This window comes from Sander vitreus, chromosome 4, assembly GCF_031162955.1.
Source record: "Sander vitreus isolate 19-12246 chromosome 4, sanVit1, whole genome shotgun sequence".
Taxonomy (NCBI): Eukaryota; Metazoa; Chordata; class Actinopteri; order Perciformes; family Percidae; genus Sander; species Sander vitreus.
In genome coordinates this window covers 11,763,559-11,788,534 of record NC_135858.1, presented here as the reverse complement: position 1 = coordinate 11,788,534, position 24,976 = coordinate 11,763,559, and the positions used below count along the sequence as shown (strand labels likewise).

General features: G+C 40.0%; 1 protein-coding gene across 2 annotated transcripts; it reads left to right on the top strand.

The window, feature by feature from the left end:
• The first annotated feature begins 2,414 nt into the window (after positions 1-2,414).
• Positions 2,415-24,934, top strand: LOC144516726 (growth/differentiation factor 11-like). Of its 2 annotated transcripts, none has more exons than XM_078248262.1 (3): positions 2,415-3,215; positions 18,496-18,869; positions 24,366-24,934. In XM_078248262.1, the coding sequence occupies exons 1-3, from the start codon at positions 2,801-2,803 to the stop codon at positions 24,741-24,743; spliced, it is 1,167 nt and encodes a 388-aa protein (XP_078104388.1). In that variant the 5' UTR covers positions 2,415-2,800; the 3' UTR covers positions 24,744-24,934. The 2 variants fall into 2 exon arrangements, with proteins under 2 accessions (XP_078104388.1, XP_078104387.1); XM_078248261.1 differs by having other exon boundaries at positions 24,363-24,934.
• Positions 24,935-24,976: the final 42 nt, after the last annotated feature.

Here is a 24,976-nt window from a genome sequence, read left to right as displayed (position 1 = left end):
ATCAAGCCATCATTAATTATTATTTACAGCTGTTCTTGACTGTGATTGAGTTTATTCATATGAAGGAGCGTAGATGCACCGCTTTACATCTCTCTACTTGTTCCATAGCATCACCATCACCACCCTCTTGAATTTCTTGATAATCATGGCGGACAAAAGCATCAGAAGGTTGGATTTATGGTCAAAAAGTCCAGCAGCTCCTGAAGCCTTGATCTCAGACTTAAAAATGAGGCTTCCTTCCTCAAGAGTTGTTTTTGTGCTGATGAGACTATAGAGTATTTGGTCCCATATTCATACATATCTAAAGGCACATGTAAGCAACAGATCACTTTTTGCATCTCTTCAGCAGACATACACTAATTGATGCTAACCACTACTGTACAATGCAAATCAGGACTAAATTGACAACATTTCTTTTCATAAGTCATACATTTAATACATAAACACAAGCATCTATTTTCATGGTGTGGACTAGGTGTTCTTGGATGTGACTGTGCTGGATGACACCAGTGAAGCCCAAAGATTGTCTGTATTACCAACCCCTGAATTTTCTGCCTGCAGCTCTCTTACCAGTGTCACTTTTTGTTTACTCAATGTATGTAGCAATGTGTATCTCAAAATTGTACTTAAGTACAGTACTCGAGTACACTTAACTAACTTTCCCCCACTGCTGAAAGGTTATTGTGAGCTTCAGTACTACACTAGGTTTAGGTTTGGTGTGCAACATGGAGGTTGTTGTTACCCTAATCTGAGCTGTTGTGTTGGTCAGTGAATGTTGCGTTGTGAAATTGAATATGAATGATTCACATTCCATCTGCACTGATAAACATAAAAACCTACAAATGCACCAAGTAGGGACATGCAGCTGCTGTTTCTGCTCAAATAAAAACAGCGGGCGCGTGTCTTATCCCTTAAGGACTCACTAATTTATGGTTTTGATTTATTTAATTTAGATGAGGCTGGTAAACCTTGTCATTCAAACCATATTAGATTCTTGAAGACATTTCAGGTTGGAAGGGAATTGATGTTTAATTGTTGCTTAATAACACTGCTTCCTGTGGTTGAGAGATTCCTTCACCATTAAAGTGGTATGAAGCTGCCAATTTAAGACTTTTTTGCACACAAGAGAAAGAAATAAGGGAAATGTGAGCAAACTGCAGCAAAGGTGTTTCCCATGTATTCAATGGAGAGGAAGCTCCACCCAGCATTCATTTTAGGTGCACTAATGCTTGATCCTCACTAACTTCTAGTCTTATCAGTATTTGAACAATAAATATGTAATACTGCTATATTCCCAAACTAAATGAGCTAATGACAAGAGTGCCCTGTTTTACAATGAAGTACCACAATCTGACCGCAACAAGCAATAAAAGAGGCAGCACGCATGAAAACTAATAACTTAAACATGATGTTCTGCAGCTGCAATTGTGTTTCTCTCCAGCAGATGACACTAGTGGGTCAGTGATGGCTTGCTTCGAGCAGGCGACTCATTGCTCTGTGAAGTACAATTTGTATATAAAAAAATCAGTTCCAGAAAAATCACAACCTTTATTAATGAATACAGAATCTCTGCATGGCATTTTGATAAGATCCTATGGCATTTGCACATGCTGTGGGTTTATAGATAACATGTGACACATAGAAGACTTCAAATTCTACAATCCATAGTAATCTATAAGAAAACAATAAAAAAAAAAATCATAATTCAACTAATACCAGCTAATAACAACTACACAAATGAAATTCAACGAGGCTTACATTATAAAGTCTACATACTATAATAGAGTATGCAGACCTGCTGTTACTGCATGACTTTAATCGATCTATTAATAAAGGCTAATACACATCAATATTTTATTATTAGCATAGGATGCAGGCTGATTTGAAATGAAAAGTCCAGTTATTACTTAACTGGTTTACACATATATACTTTGACGCTCAGTTTAGAAAGCTCTGCATCGGACAAGCTCGTGTAATTTCTAAATAATCTGCATCTAACCATCTGGTAGGTCTACATGAAGATTCCTTAATAGTGAGTTGTTTTTTTTAATGCACCGTAAATATTTAGATGTGTGTGATTTCCGACATGATGTGGAGAATTCGGGTGGAATCATGAAGCTTTTTATTTTTTTTATTTTACACTTATTAAGTTACCATTTATAACAACAGGCGCAATGAGCCATAGTTTATGTCATCATCATAATAAACTAATTGGGCAATATCTCTAATGTGAGACATTGTTTGTGCACTGTAAAAACATTTATACTCTCATAACAGTGCGTGCACCCTCCCTTCGCTCTGTCCCTCTTGACTTGGTGACAGACCTAAAAGCCTTTTGTTGCAATCTTAGCCAATGGAGACGGATTACGACACCGGGCAGCTGAGATATATAAAGAGCCCCTTTTTGACCGCACTTGCACATTTTTCAGTGACACTTCTGAACATTCACACACCTCAATGGACTAAATAATACAGAAGACCCCAAAACAACCATTATACTACACGTGAGCGGGCGATGCATTCATCAAACAGATAATTAGTTTACCTTCAATCCAAGCAGCCTGTACCGAGACACACTGGATCCTACTTTTTTTGTTGTTGAAAATTTATTGCAAAATCTGCAAAAAAGCAACTTCGGGGTGATCGTATTGGATTAGATGCATGTCACTGATTCCCTGCCTTTTGTAGGATAAGGCAAGGAGCGGCGCACATCCGAGACGGGATATAACTGGATAAAGCGAGTGAAAGGACAAGAAAAAGAAAGAAAAAAAGTTACATTGCCTGGTGTCCACGCATCGTCATGCCGAGGTACAACTTCTTACTGTGCTTGTTGGTGCTCATCTCCCTGGGACAGTCAGGGAGCGATGAGCCCAATCTGCTGCTGCCTTCTGCCAGCGAGACGCCCACGGATGCCGGGCTGTCCCTGCTGGACGAGGACGCCGGTTCTCACGAGTGCTCCGCCTGTGTTTGGAGGGAGCAGAGCAAAGTGCTGAGACTGGAGACCATCAAGTCCCAGATCCTGAGCAAGCTGCGTCTGAAACAGGCGCCCAACATCAGCCGGGAGGTGGTCAATCAGCTGCTACCCAAGGCGCCTCCGCTCCAGCAGCTCTTGGACCATCACGACTTCCAGGGAGACGCGTCGTCCCAGGATGAGTTCATGGAGGAGGATGAGTACCACGCCACCACGGAGTCCGTGATCACCATGGCCTCTGAGCGTGAGTAATAGTTTACAACCCAACAATATTGTCTCCAAATGCGTCATGCGCGTAATTGCGGAGCAGATAGGTTCAAGTGACTCAGGCCTGCTGCGTGGACAGTGGAGCTCCTGGTGCTCAAGTCAAAAGCCAAACCTACTTTTTGAGATTAAGATTGGGGGTCCACTCCGTGTGTCTGAAACACATTGATAATAATATTAGAAAAAGAGCTGTGGTCAGCTGCTGGCCACTGCTGTCAAAATAGGGATTATGCTTGAAGCTGATAAATCAATAATCAGCAGCATAAAGAGCCTCATCACTCTGAAACAAACAGCTCCAACATGGCTTGATGAACTTTTGTTTTCATGGTGGTGCTGGCGATGATGATGATTATGATGATGATGGAGGGAAAAGTCCTGTTGGAGCATTCTAATATTTAGCTCCTCAGTACACCTGCTGTCATGTTTAAACATTCCTCCTTTCAGATAATATTCTGTGCTTGACGGGGAGTAAACGCATGACAGACCTGTGTGAATGTCAAGTGCATCATTAATGATAATGCAGCTGGCAGTTGCATCACTTTATCCTTTATGTCTTCTTTTGCATAAAGGCCCTACATTATGGAGTTATGAGGCCCTCTGATTATTGCCCCTCTAACAATTTGCTCGCCCTCTTATAATTTCCCATAAATCCCCAGATAAACCGCAGGCAGGCCCCTTGGAGACATTTTATAAAATTACTGTTGAACCCTGGCAGCTGTGCTCTATCGGTCTTTTATAGGAGGCTCTACCGGTTTCCCTGCTGTTTCTCGCAGTGAGAAAAAGTGTGTCCAAAAAGCTGCTATTGTTCCCCTCATGCAGCAGCCCCCTTTGGCCGCACTTGCCTTTTAAATGCGAAGTTTATGGGTGCAGCTCTTTTTTTTTCACCACGAGTACACAAAGACAGAAAATCACTTAGGGTCGAGGGGAGTGTGTGACCTTTTCCTGCCAAATCGTGGGGTTCAACATTTACACACGTAATATATTCTGCACAAGGCAGATAAAACACACTTCAAATAATCCGTTTTTTTCACTCCATGATTGAACAAAGATATGCCTTTGTGCAGGAGACTTTGGCTTTATGTGTTGTCTGACATTATTAAATCCTCATTATTTTATCTATCTATCTATCTATCTATCTATCTATCTATCTATCTATCTATCTATCTATCTATCTATCTATCATTAGTAGTATAGCTATAAAACACCTTGTAGTTTATTAACACTTTTCCATCTTCACCTGCCCTGACAGTCCCACCTGGCTCTGTCATGATAACAAATCAACCTTCATTTGCCACATTGTAACTGCAGGCTCAAATGTCATCTGTATTTTATCTACATATTTTCTATTCCAACACTCTTTATCTAAGCTTTAAACTCGTTGAACCTTATAATTGTTTTCTGTGAGAGTTGTTTTTGCTCTGGACTGATGTGAGCGATGCAGTTCAGTTCATCCCAGGAGAACGGTGCACAGCTGATGTCTTAGATCTTACAGGAGAATTGAGGAGGCACCGTGAAGAATTTGATTTGTCATTTGTCAACCGTGTTTATGTGGCAGCTATTTTTAGGACATTTCTACAAAAGAAGAAATTGTCCTAATTTTTTATATACAGTATATATATATATATATATATATATATATATATATATATATATATATATATATAAATAAATGTTACATCATCTCTATTTTTAGGACATTTCTACAAAAGAAGAAATTGTCCTAATTTTTTTTACAGTATATATATATATATATATATATATATATATATATATATATATATAAATGTTACATCATCTATCTATCTATCTATCTATCTATCTATCTATCTCCCGCTGCCTCTATTTTTATAACTTGCTCTCAAACACACACGTATAGGGTGTATGTGATGCTTGCTGACAATGAAGATCTTATATAATAACTTGCAGTTATCTCTCTGATGTGCTGTAAATGCAGACAAAATGAAACTGCATGCTTAACACACTCATCTGCACATTGAAAGTGACATCAACAATATCCTCAAAGTGTATTTTTGACCCTTTGTTTTCCATCCTCTGCACGGCCACAATCGCACACAACGCACCATGCAAAGTGATTTGATTTTGATACCTTCTCAAGCCAGAAAAGGCATTATGCATGACACCAGCTAATTGCATATTTCTAACAGCCTCATGCCACCCAGAGGAGCTAATGACTTACTAATGAATTACTGCTGTATCTGTCATGTTACAGCACTTCCTGTTCTTTTCTGTTTGCCTCATCTCTTTACGTCAGCTGCAGTTTTAATCATCTGCTCCTTCTCTCCATATTTCTCTCTCTCTCTCACACTCTTCACCCCTCCCTCTACCCCCCCATCTTCTTCCCCGTAGCCCCCTCTCTCCTTCTTCTTCTCTTTCTCCGGTACTGATGGAAGAGTTGAGAGAATGAGTGCATCTCTTTTGCCTGTGGCGCTTTAGTGGTCCAACAGGATTAAAAGTGCCTTTTCTGTCTCTCTGATAGAAGTAGGGCTTCAAACACTATTCCCTGCGCACCTCGAACCCAATCACCCTTTCACGGTCGTGCACACTGCCTTTGATAGGCCATGTGGGTTCACACAGTACATACTGAACTGGACCTGTGCCAGAGTTGCTTCTTAGTATTCACTCAAGGTACGTGGGTGCCGCAGTGGGAGTTGAGAGGGTCCATGCTTCCTGGTCTCTAATTACTATGAAATTTCATGGAGAAGTACAGCTATTTATATCATAGTGCGTCACTAAAACCTCCTTATAGTGTGTTAGGAAACCGCTCCGCTCGCTGTTCCCGCATTAAAAATGAGTCAGTTTGGAGCCGTTTATCAGGGTCATCTTTTAGCGCAGCATCATGAACAAGTCTTGATTTTTATTAACAAATCTATTTGCATTGACATATGAGCTGTTTGTATTTGATTTTATATGTGTAATTCTGCATGCAGAGCTGAGTTTTGCCTGAGGTGGGGTGAGGATTTGACCTCACTAATCTCCCATTTGTCACCTGTCTAAGACATTAAGACCAGACCTTCCTCTCGCATCAGTCACCTTCTCCTTCTTTCTATCTCTCACTCTGTCTCTGTATGTTTTGATGCTGATTAACCCCACACTATTCAACTGTTCCATGAAATACTCCAGCAATATTAAATACTAAAAATCAAATTATTCTCCCAGGAAACAGGAAAACAATTAGGAAAATGAACAACAATAGACTACTCATGGGTATGACTTAGTTTAGGTTCTTTGTAAAAAGCTCAGTGTAGTCTTTATCATCTTTGCCCTTCGAGTAAACTTATTTTCTGCGCTCTGACATTTCGAGAGGTTTTGTGTAATTTTGAGATTGTCCAGTAAGAGAGAATCCAGCAGAGAGCAGCACTCGCTTACCCTCCCTCTGAGCCTTTATTCCATGTTTACATTTTTTCATTGCAGTTTGTCCAAAACATAGGAAACCAGTGACCATCTGCAAGGAAAAACTTTACCTTTTGAAAGGAGTGAAAACTGAGGTTTAGACATAAAGAAGATCACATTTGAAACACTTTTGTTGATCACTCAGTTATTCTTAAAACTTCTGACTTTGTTGAACTATTTTATACCCACATTGTATCTTGTCCATTATGATTGTGTGTAAGCTAACATTAGTAAGTGCTATACTGGTATTATTATGTAATCCTGTTAAGATGAGGCGCATTCAGTTCGAGCATAGGCTTACACAACTCTTGAGTTGAAAAATGAACATTACACACGTGTAAAGGTACGAATGTACACATTTCCACATGTGCACACTTGCTTAGACACATGAGGATGCTCACACACACACACACACACACACACACACACACACACACACACACACAGTCACACACATACACACAGTCACACACACACTCCAGAGAAAAGTTCTCCTATTGACAAAAAGGGTCACAGAGTTCACAGCTATGTGATATATTGGAAGAGGAGACTATTAACCTCATCGGGTCTCTTTCTTTGGCAGCAAAGACGAACCGGTAGTAACTTAAACACTTATCCCCCCCCACACACACACACACACACACACACACACACACACACACACACACACACACACACACATACACATACACATACACATACACACACACACACACACACACACACACACACACACACTAACCACTCCCACAAAAAACAAGTCTTTTATAGTGTTGACCCTATAAAAGGGTCATTTCCTGAAGGTGCAGGAACCATAAAAATTAAGAGGGAGAGCGCTAAAAGGACAGAGCAGCAGAAGTCGGACTGTCTTCAACTCACTGGCCAGTGTTTGCTGGAAGTTGATGACTATGTGAGGTTTTTATAGATTTATTTATTCCATGGAGGTCTCAGTTTGACGATGACACCTGTTCTCCCTGTGTAGTTGCTGGCATCAGTTGAGGGGAAAGATAAACTTTGGTGTTGAATTGTTTGGACACTGGGGGGTATGACTGGTTTGTTTAAAAAGAAGTAAAAACATAAGAAAGAAAGGTATGTAGAAATTGCACAGCATACTGTCAACTTTATGGGTAATAAAATTTCAAAGGGACAACGTCTATTAATACAGGGACAAAATTTCCCCAGGACCTCAGGAATCTCACTCCTTCCCCTATTCCCACGCTCCAGTGTACCAGTCCGTGTAGCCGATCTTTTCTCTTGGCATTTGGGAATATGTTGCTTAGGAATTTAATGCATACTTTACCAAAAATACAACACTGAGAAGATGGGAGAATGGATGTAACATAGCATTCATTTCAGTTTAGAGGCATGGTTATGAAGGAATATTTTTGGTCTCCTTATAAAATAATAAAATAAAAAGACTCTGCTTTCACTGCTTGTGAGCACTGGTGAGCTCCTCGTTGCCTCTTTAAAGGATTTCAAAGAGTATGATCGAGTTAGGTGCACCATGGCTCACACTGCGGGTATGAAGGGGGGAGGGGGGGTGGAAGGAAGAAGGGCGGGAGTCCGCAGGGAGCAGCAAGCAGCCCAGTCCTATCCTAAAGGGACAGAAATCATGCAATGGTTTTATAGGTACAATTAAAAAGACCTGAAACAGATGTTACGTTTCACTAATAAAGGAAATAATTACTTCACACTAGTAATTAAGCCCTATGTAGGGACATGAGTGAGGAGGAGGAGGAGGTGAGCGAAGAGATAAAATGGAGATCATTGAGGGGATTATTGTTGATGGATGCTTTCAAGCTCTGTGTGGTTGTGTGCAAGGAGCTGCTGAGGATCAGTTTATAGAAGAGTCCATTAAATCTAAGAGGCGTTTAAGCAAAGGAAATGCTGCATTGGCATAATGCTTGATCCCATGAGGGAGCCACTGTGTCGGATAGAAGCACAATTAACAGTGGATTACCTCATTATTATCTACATGAAAATTTAATTAGCCTCTTTTCTGCGGCAAAGGAGAGCAGCTTCTCGCTGTATTTATCACCTGTGGTTGTGTTTCTGCCTGCCGTACCCAGATCACCCGAGGAAGTTCATTATGGAAAATGCACAGTCGAAGTGATTTCTTTAGGGACAAGAGCCAAGTTTGATTTATATAATGTAAAACACAGCTCATAAAGGGAACAATATTTTTATCGTTGCTTAGAAAATCTTGAGGAAACAGTGTAGAAAAAAATGCTTCCTAAAGGGAGGGTTAGACACTAACGTCGTCTTTAGATAAAACTCTCGGCCGAGACTCTGACGCTGACAGATTTGCTTTAGGGATTTTTTCCAGCAACATAGTGTGCTCAAAAAGAAATACTTCCAGGAAAAAACATGGCACATCCTTTGAGCGTTTAAGATGATCAACAACAAATCAGTAGTCAACATGTATCTACTGTATAAAGCAAGTAATCTCTGTCTTTCTGTCCTTTGCATATCTCGAGAGTCGTTTATCCAATCTACTTTACACCTGGTGGGTGTATTGCTGGGTACCCAAGGACGTGCCTTGTCAAATGTGGTGCAATTTGGACACGCAACATGTTCAATATTAATAAACTTTGAATAAACAAGTGGCGGCTTTGTGCAGCAGCGGCGGCGGGGCTTCATGAACTGAGCTGAGTCGAGCATGTTGTCCGCATAGGGCTATCAGCTATCAGCAACTAATACGCATATTTAAAAATGAATATCTCCGCTAAGTGTATTTCACCATGTGTGTTTCTATTTCTGTTTTCTTTTATTTCTGTTTCTTGTTTGCCATACTAACTTATAACACTAACAACACTACTACCGGCAAAATACCTCTGCTAATTAAATCCATGCTCTACTTAATAACCATTTATTTACTTTTTGGAAATTAATACCTCCACTAAGTGTATTTCGCTGGTGTTTCTGACCGCGAGCAGCCACGACTTGGGTGTGTTTTTCAGGGGCATATTGAGTGATTTGGGGGCCGCGGCAAACTGCATCTTGCTTTACTTTTTATCCTTTCTCTAACTGGGAATGTTGGTATTGTCAGTGGTAGAAGAAGTACTTAAAACCTTTTTTCTGAAGTAAAACTATTTGCTATTGATAGTAAAACTATTGATAACGCACAGTACATGTGGCCTTCTGCATTCAAATGTTTACAAGTGAAAAGAGAGACATTATCAGCAGAATGTACTTACATTTACGTAAATATAACGTCTGTTGTCTATGTTAGTATACAGTTGAGTTGTATATTTTGTAAGTGCTTTTGGGGCCTTGTCTGTCTGTATTTAGATTTTCTCAAAAACCATCCAATTGACTTCACACTTGACTTCACACTATTGCTAAGGACTCATTGAAGTGCATTGTCGAGTGTGAGCTCTTGAGATCTATAGGGCATATTTATAAGTAGTGTGTAATGTACACACTGTGTTGTATATTGAGGGTGGACCTCTATTAACTTTTAAACTGCTGATCTGCATGCTAGGTACAGCAATCACTACTGCACATTCAAGAACAGATGAAGGAAGGGAGACCAAAGATATTACATTCGGTGATGAAACTTTGGTAATTAGCGCTTTTGTTCCAGGAAATAGCCTGGGCCCAAATGGCTAGCTGCTAGCAAATTACCGGTATACTCTAGCATTGCTTGGGGACGCAACTATGTCAAGGCAGGTTTATTGCTCAGGACCCAAGGAAGCGCAGTGTTGAGTGTGAAGTAGTTTGGATGAGCAGTTCTCGAGAAAGCGGCAAACAGCAATACTGCAGGCCAAGCAATGGGCCTGTTCCGAACAGGCACTGCACTAGTGTAAGGAAAGAAATTAAAGGACATAAATAAGAAGCAATTCTGACCTGCTGGTCCCTCAGTTTGAGAGTACTCTCAGGTTGTGCATTAATACTGATCAGTCCCCTCATGTCATAATGACATGCATGTTTATGATTTATTTTTGCTGGATTAGATAAGAGAGCAGAAAAGTGTATTCAACCTCAGTTCATACACCAAAAGACATTAAATAAGAGACAAAAAGACATGAAAAACACCAATTGAATTAGTAAAATTAGAACACTGACAAATAGAATGATGAATGAATGAAACAGATGAATACAGGATAAACATTGGGTGTTGATAATGATGGTCTTAAGAGGGTGGGAAAACTAGTTTTTAATCTGCTTTTAGAGGTGAACTTTATTCTTATATATTCTGAAAGTTTGTTCCAGCTACGTGGAGCAAAAAAACCAAATGGTGCTTCTCTGGGAACATTTTTCAGACTGCTACCAGAGAGGCTTATTATGTTTGGAAGTTGGAAGTGTCTGTATCTGTATCATCTAATCATTGATTTGTTTTATGCTGACTCTAAGGCAATGTTCACACTTGACGTCTTTTTTGAAGCTGCCAGCATCTGTTTTACATTATAATCCTATGGAGTAAACCATGTTTTTTGAAAATGTCCTGAGTGCTTTTTTAAACACCGCTGCCAACGTTTTTTTCTGCAGCTCAGAGTGTTTTTTAGAAGTTGAAAAAAGTCAAACTTTTGCTGAAAAAAACGCGCTTTTTTTGACAGCTACAAAAGCGCCCTAGTCAACTTTTCTTTTCAAAAAAGATGTCAAGTGTGATCATGGCCTAATGCAGCATTATCACTTGAGAGATAAATGTGGGTGTCATCGGCATAATTAGGACAAGTGTTTTGCATGTAAAGTATAGAGGGAAGCTGACTACTGGTCCTCACAACATTTTATTACAGACAAATAATCTCAGACGTAAGATAGACAATATTAAACATTTTAAATGTAAAAGAATAGGGAGAATAGATTTTACGACTCCATAGTAAATTAAACACATGGTTAAGGTGATTTTGTCATAAAATGTCAAAAATGTACCCTTCACTACCAATCTATGGGATATCATATGGATTAGGATATTAGTGCAGAGAATGTGTCTAATGCAATGCATTGTTACAGCAGCTCAATGCTGTCCTTGAATTATTTACCACACAGATGTACTGTAATATAAATTAATGGCGCTTTTCTCAGATGGTCCGTGGAGAATTGGACCTGGTACCAAGAAACATGACCTCAGAGGTCAAACTTGAGTGTTTATACAGTATGTGTTGTAGTAGGTCACTTGTATCATGTGATAATGTAGAACAGGCGTTTACGATTTTTAGGTTAAGACTTTAGGTGTGTAGGTTTGTAGACGTTTGCTCCATCAAACAAGGCAACAAACTAGATCAACCAACAACAGAAGATCATGCAGTTTAAATTATAATGCTTCTGCTACAGGGTTTTGCATAAGGGTTGAGATGAAAAAACTAAGTGAACAACTGGTAATTTGTCTTATAGTGATGTTAGCTAAACTGAACTGAACTGCTTTAGTTTCTGTTACAGAGTAAACATATATTCTTTCGTTGTTTTGCATTGTTGTTGCATAGTGTGTATGTTGGGTTAGCTGTGCTTGTTACATTGAGCAATAGTAAATAAGTAAGTAGTAAAAGATTTCCTTGGCAACATTACAGTACAGGGACTTGATGACCGGCAGTGCAAATCAATTTGACAATGGGTGAACATATTGTCTTTGGGCTACTACTACTCATCATCATAATAATAATAATAATAATGTAAATGTATAGCACATTGTCACCACATTCAGTGACATGTGGTCAGCCTGCAAATCAAGAGATCTGTGTATAGTTTTAAGTTTCTATCATCTAAATAATAATAGACGAAACTCTAACCGTCTCTCAAGTGTTTATTTTCTTCCTTCTGTTTTCCATCAGTCACCTCTGAGTTACATCCTGGCTGAAGCCCTCGCCTCGGGGCTTCAGCCAATTCTGAAATGATAATCTCTCAAGAGGGTCACTGCCAAATTGAATGCCATTCACTCTGGGGTATACTAACACAGTGTTAAGTTGCAGCACATTTCAGATAGAGTCCAAGACTAAGGAATCCATTTACACAAACTAAATCTGGGTTTATTGTATGTTTTTGCCTGTCAACTTGGTGAAGAATAAGTGGAGCCAAAGAAATGTGAAATCTACAATAATAACCAAGATACAAAAACATTGAAGAGAACCAACATTTCTGACCAAACGTGAAGATCAAATGATTGTCCACAGCAAGTTGACATTGGGTCGCTTTTATCCAAAAGTTGTCGGACTTAACTTTTTTTCTGCAGGCATTCAAAATAAATGGAAAGACCCCCTACTGCTCTATACGAAATATGTAAAAAGAAAAGTTTGGATTTAACTTTTAAAAAAACAGAGCAGAACGTTTAACGTCAGAGGACAACGTTCTGCTAACGTTTATGTATGGATGCACACAAACACAAGCGGTGAGACCCTAGCATGCTTCCTGCTGTCCAGCTGTCCACCTTATTGCAGTTCACTGCACGCTCGCTCTTTTCATTCTCTGTCCCGACCTGCTGGAGCTGTCCCGCAGACGTTCCCCTATCAATACAAACACATATAACCCCAACACAAAAAACAATGAGCCTGTTTGCTGAAGACAGTCAGTTTGGAGCGTGTGTGTGTGTGTGTGTGTGTGTGTGTGTGTGTGTGTGTGTATGTGTGTGTGTGTGTGTGTGTGTGTGTGTGTGTGTGTGTGTGTGTTCACTGAGCTAGAACAGGGAGCTTTAGGAGGTGTCTTTTGTTGCTCCTGGGGGGCTACTGTGCTCAGTCCTAATAGGAGTCTTGTGCCTGCCGTTGTCCCAGGGGAGGGCTTCTGAATGAGGGGGTCTAACTTCACACACACACACCCTCCTTTCCAACCCCAGCTCAGATCAAGCCAGGCCTCCCCCACCACCCTTTCCCGTCCCTTGGGACTGACCAAGAGACAAAGAGGTAGTGAGGCTGGGGTGGGATGGGATGTTTCAGGGGGTGCACTGTGGCCCCTGTCTTATTAGAAGGGTCGTGAACGTGTCACGATGATTAATATGCCGAGGTGCGCAGGGATACCCCAGAGTCACATTTATTCAACACGAGGGCTCCCAAACATACACTCACCACAAAATGGCACATTTGCATTTCCCATTAAGAAAAGAAAATATTGATATATATGCAAATGAAACTACTATGTAGGTTTATACTATTTTGCATTATCCATTCGGACAATAAATGACCATTTCTCTCCCCAACTCATTTTAGCCTCGGATTTTCACCTGATTGGCACAGTTTACGGCACATGTTCACAACATGCACACCACTGCCTTTCAAAAGTTTGGATAAAGAAGTGAACTCTACCAAATTTGGTTTTTAATATGAGATAGAAGTGTGAAGGTAATTTTTAAATTCAGAACCATTTTGTGATAAAATCTTGTCAGACCAACAACATTCACTGTGAAACAAATTCTTACTTTTTCACTTATATATATATATATATATATATATATATATATATATATATATATATATATTGATTTGTTGAGTTTTTCCAGGACAAGAAGCATATTGCATCAGCAGCACCTTATGTTAAACATACTGCCATAGTGGCAGTATAAGAAATGTCCAAATAAGAAAGCACAAACATTTTAACTTAAAATGTTCATATATAGCTATGACACTTCTTGGTTTTCAACTCTTAAACTAACATATTAAGCTTCTTTGGGTATTTTATCATGTTCATGTATCATGATCATGTTGTGATAATTGGGTGGGGGTTGTGTTATTGCCGTTGATATATTAACGTTGATTGCATGGCGAAGCACAGAAATCAGTCAAAAAAGTGGAAATCTTTGTGAACTCTGCCAAGTCTTTTTTTTATATGTCTTCTGGAAGTCAAAGAAAGATAAATATAAATTTGACTAATTAAGAGTCTACCATTTTTACTAGACTGCCAATATTAAAGCACCCTCATTGGTAACATGTGTCTATTCATTGTATACCTACTCCTTAACTTCACCCCTACCATCTGTTTTCAACTGTTTAACTGGCTCAACATTACTGCATTTGATTATTAAAAGCATTTAACTTTGAAACAGGGTACGGTCATATTAAAATGGACAGATGGCATGGTGAATAAACCCTTATATACTATATGTCTCCCCCTAACATACACATATAGGAGGCTCTGGGCTAACTATGGAACACAGGTACCCAGGGAGTCCACCAGATGTTTGATAGGCTCACCTGCGGGCCTGCTGCGTGCTGGCAGTAAAATTCATGTGCTGCATATGCTGCAATTATACCACAGGGAAATAAGCTGCTGTAATAATGAGGTAGGCTGGGGACATGAGAAGGAAAAGCAAACAAGCCTGTTTCCTTCGAAAAAACACAGCCTCTGTCCATACTTCACTTTACATGTTTTTTACCTTTTACAGTAAAATAAGTGTTATTACTGTATAGGGACTAGTTTCTATCTTCCATCTTCCGTTTGGCCGAGGAGAGCGGTGTCGTTGCTACAGTAGGTGGTGCTGAATGCCAAATCAGAATTCATATCCTTACTGCAGGATGGAAATCAGAGTGTTAAAACACTGAAGTATAACTGAGCAAATTGTTCAGGAAATTAAGCTATAAAAACAGTCCTGCAGTAAAATTATAAGCTCTTTTAGCAATAACATGTTATGGCAGCAGGAGCAAAGTTAGTTCAGGAAGAAGCAGTAAATGTCCCACTGGTTTTCTGTTCTTTACAAGCTAGCTTTGCTCGTTTTGCACAAGTGGACCACATTGCCAAGACGTGGGGTGTAATTAAGCTGCAGGCATTCATCCTCAGTGGTTTGCCTCTCACTTGTGCACTTACAGGATCTATAAAGGCACAAATTGATTTTACCTTTCAATGCAGTCATTGTTTAACATGACTTAGCTCATATGCTGTGCATGTGTGTTTAATAACCGGGGTCCTAGCTGGATCACGGTGTATGGGCCCTGCTTCTCAGATTACTCCTTCTCAAGAAAAGGGTCTCTGCTTAAGAAGCTGAACCATTTAAGCTCTGCTGTGTTTGGTGGTTTGTTTCTTTTTTTTCTACAAAAAACTCAACAAAAGCATTACAAACTGATAACAAAGGAATAGTTTGTCGGTCCCCATCTGTAGCAATTTAAAACAACAAAAAGTAGTAATCCCAAGTAAACCCCAAGTAAACTGCAGAATCATTCATTCCCGGTTTTGTGCTGATGAGCAAACACAACACTACCCACGTTAATTGCTGTGACCCCAGCAACCCACCAAAAGGAACATTGACATATTGTTTGTCCAGCGTGAGACACTGTATAATTTACACTCGCTAATGACTGTCCCTGGAAATACAGGCTGAAGGACCACGTCTGTCCCTGACTTGGCCCTTATTCAGTGTTCGCCAGGGACTCTTCTAATGGATAGTCCATCTGTACCACAGTGATTTATCCCTCAATGCATGCCCATAATTCAATTACAACACTTGTTTAGTGTAAAAAAAAAACAACAGCCCGATGCAGTGTTCTTCCCTGGTCAGTTGAGGCTTGATAAACAATTCACTATTGGCTGGAGAATCTCCACCCTAATCAAAACAAAAACAAACTGTGACCGATTCAGCGCTGTTGTGACTCTGAGATTTTAGATTATTCTCTGGTTAAAAACATGCCATTTTGTGAAGAAAGACATATTACCATTGCCATGGGGTCGACCTTGACCTTCAAACTCAATCAGGCTGTTAGGGCTGCCCCTCCCCAGAACCCCTGAGATGTAAAGAGGCTCACGGGTTTGACCCCTGATCCCATTTCTTAACTAGGCTGAGGTGCCAAATAACCTTTTGACCCAGGAAGCATTTGCAGGTTGCCTGAGCAACCTCAGATTTAGCAATGAGTGACAGGTCCTAACAGTTCTTTTTTTTTTATCTGCTTCTTTTTTTTTTTAAAAGGAGGAACAACAACACTCATCTGCAAGATAAATGACAGAAGACAACAGTTTATTTGCAAAAATCTAGAGTTGTAATATGTCAAGTATGCGAAAGTGAGAAAATGGACAGATTAGATATTCTATTGTACTCAGCACATTATTATGCCAGATAGATGCAGAATAAATTTCCCTTAATAAATGAACACTTTACATGGAAATGAATGTATGGATGCAACGGATGGATGTCAGTATATCAGATGGAGGTCTATGTAAATGAACCATGAGCAGATTTGACATGTGGTGCAAATCACAGAAACACCAGATGAGGATCATGACAGGAATATATCTGCCTATTTTAGGAGACGGCTTGTGTTCTTTGACATAACCCTTAATCCACACCCCAAATATATTTCAACAAGGGTGAGCCACTAAAAAACTTGAGATGTTTTAATTTTGCTAGTTGACCATGTAGACCATTTCATTACGATTGACCCAGGGGAATCTAAGGTTACCATCTGGCCATTGGCCACCATTACTGATCCTTGTTTTAATATGCAAATAGATCTGTTTCTAACCTAGATGTAATCACAAATGTAACCTGACTGAATGGACCAAACGACAGGACCATGTGCACATGTGATAACGGACAGCCTTCATGACGGACAGAGAATGGCAGTTTACCAAAAAAAGTGCTCAGTTCAGTTCAGGTACTCCTGTTTTACATGTTACTGATTATCTTTTCTGGGTTAGGATTGTACTCTTTTTCTGTAAATGACATTGACTCACACAAATGTTATCACAAAACAAAAAAATTGGAATTCCTGGCTTTAAGATCAGTGTGCAAAACACATGTACATCTTTATTGTCAAAGCGCTAAGTCCCAAAAAATGCAACTGTGATTTCTGCTGGCTCCCTTTAAAATGTCTCCTTTATTACACATTACAGTCTTTTTGTTTCTTCGTCAGATACCGATGAATTAAACAGACCCAGGTTGTGTTATTGAAGAAATAGTTCTAAAAACGAAACGTTGCACTTTTTCCTAATAATAATAATTATAATAAATAAAGTAAAAAGCACCAAACACAATCAGCAGCTTTTCATCACTGCAGTGAGGGCCATGTAACTTAAAATGTTTGGTGATGGACTCAAGCAAAAAGTAAACAGAGGAGTTGGGTGTTAAAGTGTCCTAACTTGCAATAACGGTACCTGCCTTGACCACTGTCTCTCGAATATGGTATTTGTTAGGATCATAGAGGAAAAAGTTTGCAGTTCAATAATTAAACCGTCCTATTTGATGTGTGAATTTATGTAAGCTGTGCTAAAAAGTACAGTATGAGCTAAGTTACTCATAAAACTGCTGAGAGATGTTGTGGATTATGTGTGCCCCTTTGGGAGTAAATTCTCTTTTATCTTCAAGTCCTCGCTTGACTCCATCAGAGAGGATCCCTCTCAGTTATGTGGCTGAGTATTATTGAAGTTATTAACAATACATGAATGAAGAGAGTCATGGTGTGTTCCTTTGTTGAATGACTGAGCATGGATGCAGCTGTCTGTTTTATTTGTGCTGGTCAGCTTAAATATAGATTTCTGAACCCCTCGGTCAGGCCCAGGGTTGTTGTATTTTTCATTCCATGCTGATGCACAGATAGTGATGTGTTTGGAGCCAAGACAGAAAGAGCACCATCATCTGCAGAATCCCAATCCCACCCAAATTGAATTAACAGAAACTCTGGGGGGGGCAAAATAACTATGTGAATTATGTAAATAAAATGATTTTGGCACACACATTAAAGCAAATTGCATGTTGTGAAAAAAATTACTTAAAAAAATTATTGGGGGCATTATTATGCTTTTTTTGATAATCGAGAGTAGGATGATGACAGGAAATGAGAGGACAGAGAGATGGGGAATGACATGCAACAAAGGTCCCGTTGACACATACTGGGAACAGTGTTCAGTGCTATTTCAATGATGATGATCTTGATGATATATGTATACAGTATACTGCTTATACAGTACAGTACACGTATAAACTGTCCTCTTTTCCACAGCGGAGCCCCTGGTGCAGTTCAACGGGAAGCCAAGCTGCTGCTTCTTCAAGTTCAGCCCTAAACTGATGTTTACCAAGGTGATAAAGGCCCAGCTGTGGGTGTACCTGCGACCGCTGCAGCAGACCTCCACCGTCTACCTGCAGATCCTGCGGCTAAAGCCTGTCACGGAGCAGGGCAGCCGCCACATCCGCATCCGCTCCCTGAAGATAGAACTCAACTCCAGGGTCGGCCACTGGCAGAGTATTGACTTTAAGCATGTGCTGCAGAACTGGTTCAAACAGCCCCACACCAACTGGGGAATCGACATCAACGCCTTTGATGAGAGCGGCAATGACCTGGCAGTTACCTCGCTGCGACCCGGGGAGGAGGGGCTGGTAAGGACCATCAGACCTGTCCCTGGGGCAGGGGAGAAATCACTTCTCTAGCTTTATTATGCAAATATAAATTAATATTTCAATCAAAAAGGGCAGCTAAATCGAGTAAGTGGAAGAAAAAAAAACTTGACTGGATGTGTATTGATAACTGGACGGAACTAAAATTTACTTAAACAAATATTCATAGAGGAAAAAGGATGGAAATTATGCCATGTCATGCATGTCATCTCCCTTTCTCTCGTTCCACATCTTTTCTGTCTTTTTTTGTTATCAAATAGGTAAATTTAGTAGTACACAGTAAGTGATTAGTATACAGTTGGGTTGCATATTAACTGCTTTGGGGGGCTTTTATTATGTTCTGTTAAGTTATTATGGGGTACAGCGGACCTCAAGAAAGCTGCAAGCAGCAACACCGAAGGCCAAGTAATCAGCCCGTTCCAAACAGGCGCGTTTTGATGGGCACTACACTAGTATTACCAAATTGTGGATTTGACAAAAAAGACTACATACTACTTAAAATGGGTAGTTTATTGATACATCATGTATTTTCGACTCTAAATACCACTGCGCTCCATTTGTCAGTCATGTCAGTCATGACCAATCTATATTTAGTTTAGTCCAGAGAAAACACAGCTGCTTTGTTTGGATCAACCTTCACCATTCACATATTCGCCTTTTAGAAACCTAAATTGAATGTGTGTCTTCTATGCACACGCACCATTTTTCTTTCCATGTGGTGGGGAAATTATTCCTAGATAGACAATTATGTTAATTGATATTTTACTCTTTGTAAAATGTGAATGGATCGTAACCTAATGTTGCTCTGAATAGTTTCTTTAAAGACTTTCACCTTAGGCTGTGAACTACTTAGCCTCATGTTGCCTCAAACCCTGAGAATAGGATCTTTATGTTTATTTGTTTATGTTTTTATTTAAATGTTCTGGGTTTATGTCTAGTGTAATATATGGGTTTGCACGGATTAGTTTAAACTTAAAGCAAAACCATCCGTGAATCATTAATCCAGTTAGAAATCCCAGAGTTACTATGACTGACAGTTACATACAACATCTACGTTGAATTATGTAGGCCACTCATCCCAGTTAAGCAACACCAAATATTTACTAAGTGGTCATAAGACATATATCAGAGGTCAGCTCTGGTGTCTTGGCCAATACATCTCTGAGCACACAGCAGTGTGCAATATTATTCTTGAGCAAAAAAAAAAGGAAAAGATCAAAAACACAGGCAAGCGTACCAAATAAAACAAAACACAACAAGCAAAGAACTCTGCTTCTCCTTGATCCTCTGGGTCTTTTTTTCTACAACAAAAGCCCTAAAGGCCAAGCTGACATGGTCTCACCCTGAAGGCCTTTCAGCTTATTTCCTCTTTTGAATGCGTCACAAAAAACTGTGTTCAAGCCCAGCTGGAATCACTGTGGGGAGAGGAAGGCTTTGTAAAACAAACATGATGGAGTAAAATATTTGATCCGTTTGCTTTGCCCAAAGTTCAAGGTTATGGTAGCCTTCAGATGACCTCCTGGGTCATGGATCTAACCCAGTATACAGAGTCAGCCATTGGCGTTAGTTTGTATCAAAGCTCTTTGAATCGCTGCTTTAATTAATGGCACGTTGTGTTTCTACTAAATGACAAATCAATTCATATATTTTTGTGAAATATCAGATGAGTAGGGTTCTTTGTCACTTTCGGCTCCTTTTGGGTAGTCCAAGTGTCAGCGTTTTAGTTTTCAAGGGAGCCCTGCAGCAACACAGTGTTTCAAACAGCGTACACGCAAAAAGGGGCGCTATGCAGTTTTGGCCATTTCTTCGCTGTTTTCTCGCTTTTTGCTTGCAGGTTTCTCTATAGAGCTCCCCCTACAGCTTTGGAATAGATATTTGGCAACTCCTATGTTTACTCGTGTCTGACTCCTCGCTCGGTCAGTCTGCCATTTCCTCTTTCTCTGTTCCTCCGACAATGCTTTCCTAGCTTTCTGCTTATTTTTTGCCGGCTCAGCCATGACGATAGTGTGAAAAACTCCATCACTACCTTCCTAGCCGGTTCCTGAATGGGCGTATGTGTGCAGTGCCGTGAAGCAATTTGTTACATCGCAAGACCTGATATCACGCGATACTTCCTGACGCTGAGGCCGGCGGCTCACCGGCCGAAAGTTGCAAGGGTGGTTTTTCCACTCACAGGCGCTAGGGGGGAGCAAGATGACCACCATTCAACCTGAAAAAAAGTCATATAACCATTACAATGACTCCAAAGCTGTTCATTTAAAGTGAATTAAGCTAAAAAACTGCATAGTTCACCTTTAAAACACAACAACAAAATGTGTGCTGTGAAATGAGGTCTATTCTGTTGTCAGGATTACACATCACATTCTCACTTTACAAACTATTGAGCTGTGGAGGTGTCTAGATGGCCTTTAACTGTAATCAGGTTTGTTTTATTTCAACCGTCTGTGACAATCCACAGGTTTGCCCTATTGGTTTGGTTTATTTTAATATTTATTATTATTTTATTTTGTCTGAAAAGCGCAGGTGTTACTAATAGCATTAACGATGACTCTTTATTGGCATGACAGTGTGACTGTAGCCTCTCTTCCACAAAGATGATTTTTCCCCTGACCAATAACTCTGGCATAATGCTGCCCCAGTGTGTGATTTTAAATAACATGCTGGCATTCCGGAAGCAAAAGGGGCGTGACGTGTACAGCCCAGTTCAGATCAAAGAGTCTTGACGAGCAAGTTGAAACTTGCAACTACTTGCAATGTGCCAGTCTGCAACTGACTTGACCAGCTGACTTCACTATGAGTCGATTAGCTGTTGAAACAGGTGACATCCCTTAAGTTCTAAAACCAGCCATTGGCGACTTCATCAGCTGTCTTGAGTCGAGCTGAGACGGGCTAGTTCAGAGCGCTGCAACTTCTCCCTGCAACATTCTAAAACGGTTTAATCTCATCGCCAATCTTTGGTCTGAACTGGTCTTAAAGCCTCTGAACACCCACAAAGGTGATTTCAGTTATTTTGGCTGATTAGACCTCTGCTCATGTTGAAAGTGGGCCGGAGCCTAGATGGGAATTTATTAGGTCACAAATCTTTTCTACCGATAACAATGATAAAGCTGTCATTTGTCCTGCCCTAACAGGTGCAACAAAGCTAACCAAGCTGACCCAGAAAGATGTCAGTCAATCAGTCTAGACACACCCACACAGTCCTGGGACGAGGTCTAATCAGCCAGATTAACTGAAAACACCTGTGTGGGTGTTCAGGGCCTTAAACACAATAGCGTCCGCATCTAGTGTGCATGTGCATGTGCGTGTGCATGACATTGATTTGGTTCTGTGACTACTTCCGCTGCCAGCTTAATTCCATGTCCATACCTTTTATACAGAACGGCAAGGTAGAAAAACGGTGCAACATTCCCGCCTTGAACAGGCTGTATGAAAGAAGCTAGTGAGCCAGCATGCACAATACCAGTACCATGAAACTGAAGCAGCTAAATGGAATTCAGCCATCATTTTAAATACTTAAGTCAAAAAGTATTTTTGTGAAAAAGGCTTATTGGGCTGCTTTTGTAACTTTTTATAGCAGATCATCAGTTTGTGTTTTGGTTTTGCAGAAATAAGTTATTTTGTATCTGGACTACATTTGAATTACTGATTTGATTAGCCAGGAATTACTTCTGTGTTGAGGGAAAGGTCACACTCCAAAGCTACTTGACATGTTGAAAGGGGAAGATTTAGGGGTTTGTTTTATTGTGTTTGGTGACACCTCTGTTGACATTAACACTTAATTTTCATCTTTAGGATTTCTTGCTGGTGTCTACTTCATTTAATAAAACAACAGAATGTAAAAAGTCTTAAACCTAGCATCAAAAACATCATGTCAAGATCAGATATCAGTATGGCTTCAAATAAAAGCTATGGGACCAAAAGCATTATCTTATTTCTTTTAATACAGTGTAACTACCACATTTTATAGCATTTTTTCAAATTTACATCCATTGTTATTTAGTTTCTCTCTTTTGTAATGTTATTTTTCTCGGATAGTTTCAATCTATCCTGAAATCACATAACTACAATACTATGTACTGAACACTTTAATTCACTTTGTATATGCAGTTTTTATCTTTGTATAAGCAGTTTTTAAATTTGGCATCTTTAGTTAAGTTTTAGAAGTACTTAATGCTGAGCTACTGAAGTATTAGAAGTAGTCTGATGCTTGTAGTCCAGTTTCTGTGAGTTTGTAGATTAGCTGAGGCATGAATTGACACATGCAGTTGTCAATTGATTTTGTGTTTGTGCCTTTACTTGAAGAAGAAAAAAAGCAAATTCCATATGCAGTTCTCGTTTGCATAAATGTTTCAGTCCGTAAGAGCTTTTTGAAGCCCCTTGTCCTCATCAGCCTGACAAAGATGTTTTGCATCAACAGACCTTTTTTCACAGTTCACATTTTGAATTGCAATAGCAGGAAAAGCACAGGTGGAACTAACTTCATTAACGATGGCAGTGAGCCATCGTGCACAATAGCAGAGCACTAGAACTGCTCAAACTAAATGGGATGCAGCCATTGTTATGGTTAATATGTTATATGTTATGTTATATTAATATATTACATATATATATTTATATACATTTTTGGGAAAATACACGAGAGATGAAAAGATCGATACAACTCTCATGTTTTTGCGTAATATATGCAGCTAAAGCGGGGAACCCCTAAAGGGGTTAGCTTAGCATTAGTATAAAGACTGAAAACAGGAGAAAACCGTTAGCCCAGCTCTGTTCAAAAATCTGCCACCTTTTTTTTAAATCTGTACACAGACAGAAATGTAAAAACGACACAGGTTTAATGAGACTTGCATGTTGTAACAATTTCTTGGCAAATAACTGCTGGGAGCTGTAACTTCCCAGATTCTTGCTGTTGCTGTGGCAACCAGCAACAGCCTGTGTTGCCAGGCAACCAGCAGAGACACAGAAGGGCTAAGCAGACGGATAAACTGTTGTTCGTCAAGAAATAGTTACAGTACGTAAACCACAACTTGTCATTTTAATCTATAATTTGTGCACAGATTACTGCTGTGTCTAACAACTAGACACAGCATAGTTAGAGTTTTAGAGGTGTTGGTGGGCATATTCCTAAACTTTGGAAAAAACAAGACTAGCTGTTTCCTCCTGCTTGCAGTCTTGATGCTAAGCTAAGCTAATAACCTCCTGGCTCTAGGTCCTTTGCCAATGCACAGACATGAGATGGGTACAGATCTTCTCATCTAACTCTGCTAAAAAAAATAAGCATATGTCCTTTCAAGACATTAATTTACATCAAGCACTGATGTCATATGCTGTAGATGTATGTAGACGAATTGTCATAAAATCATCAACTTCTTGTAAAATAATTGTATTTGCCTTATCAGATAATGTCAGCCGTGTTGTTGTTCTCTTATAACCACCTCTTTCTCTCTGTCCTGCCGCTCCTCCCCCTGATTCCAGCAGCCATTCCTGGAAGTGAAAGTTCTTGAGACGACCAAACGCTCTCGGAGAAACCTCGGCCTCGACTGCGATGAGCACTCCACCGAGTCTCGCTGCTGTCGCTACCCTCTGACTGTGGATTTCGAGGCGTTCGGCTGGGACTGGATCATTGCCCCCAAACGCTACAAAGCCAACTATTGCTCTGGCCAGTGCGAGTACATGTTCATGCAGAAATACCCGCACACCCACCTGGTGCAGCACGCCAACCCCAGAGGCTCCGCAGGGCCCTGTTGTACCCCGACCAAGATGTCTCCCATTAACATGCTCTACTTCAATGACAAGCAGCAGATAATTCACGGCAAAATCCCAGGGATGGTGGTGGATAGATGTGGTTGCTCTTAGGCTGCAGGGGAGACGCACACTTGTGTACTGCCACCATCGCATCAAACCACCCAAAACCCTTATGGAGCTCTCCCCTGACACCAGAACTCACTCTTCAGCACCAGATTTCAATTTTGCTCAGCCACAAAAATCATCCCACTGGGTTTCCATTTTTCCAGTAATTAAATTGATTCTAACTGTACTAAAACTAAAAAAAAGTTATAAATGAAAAAGACTGAGTGATGGAAATACAG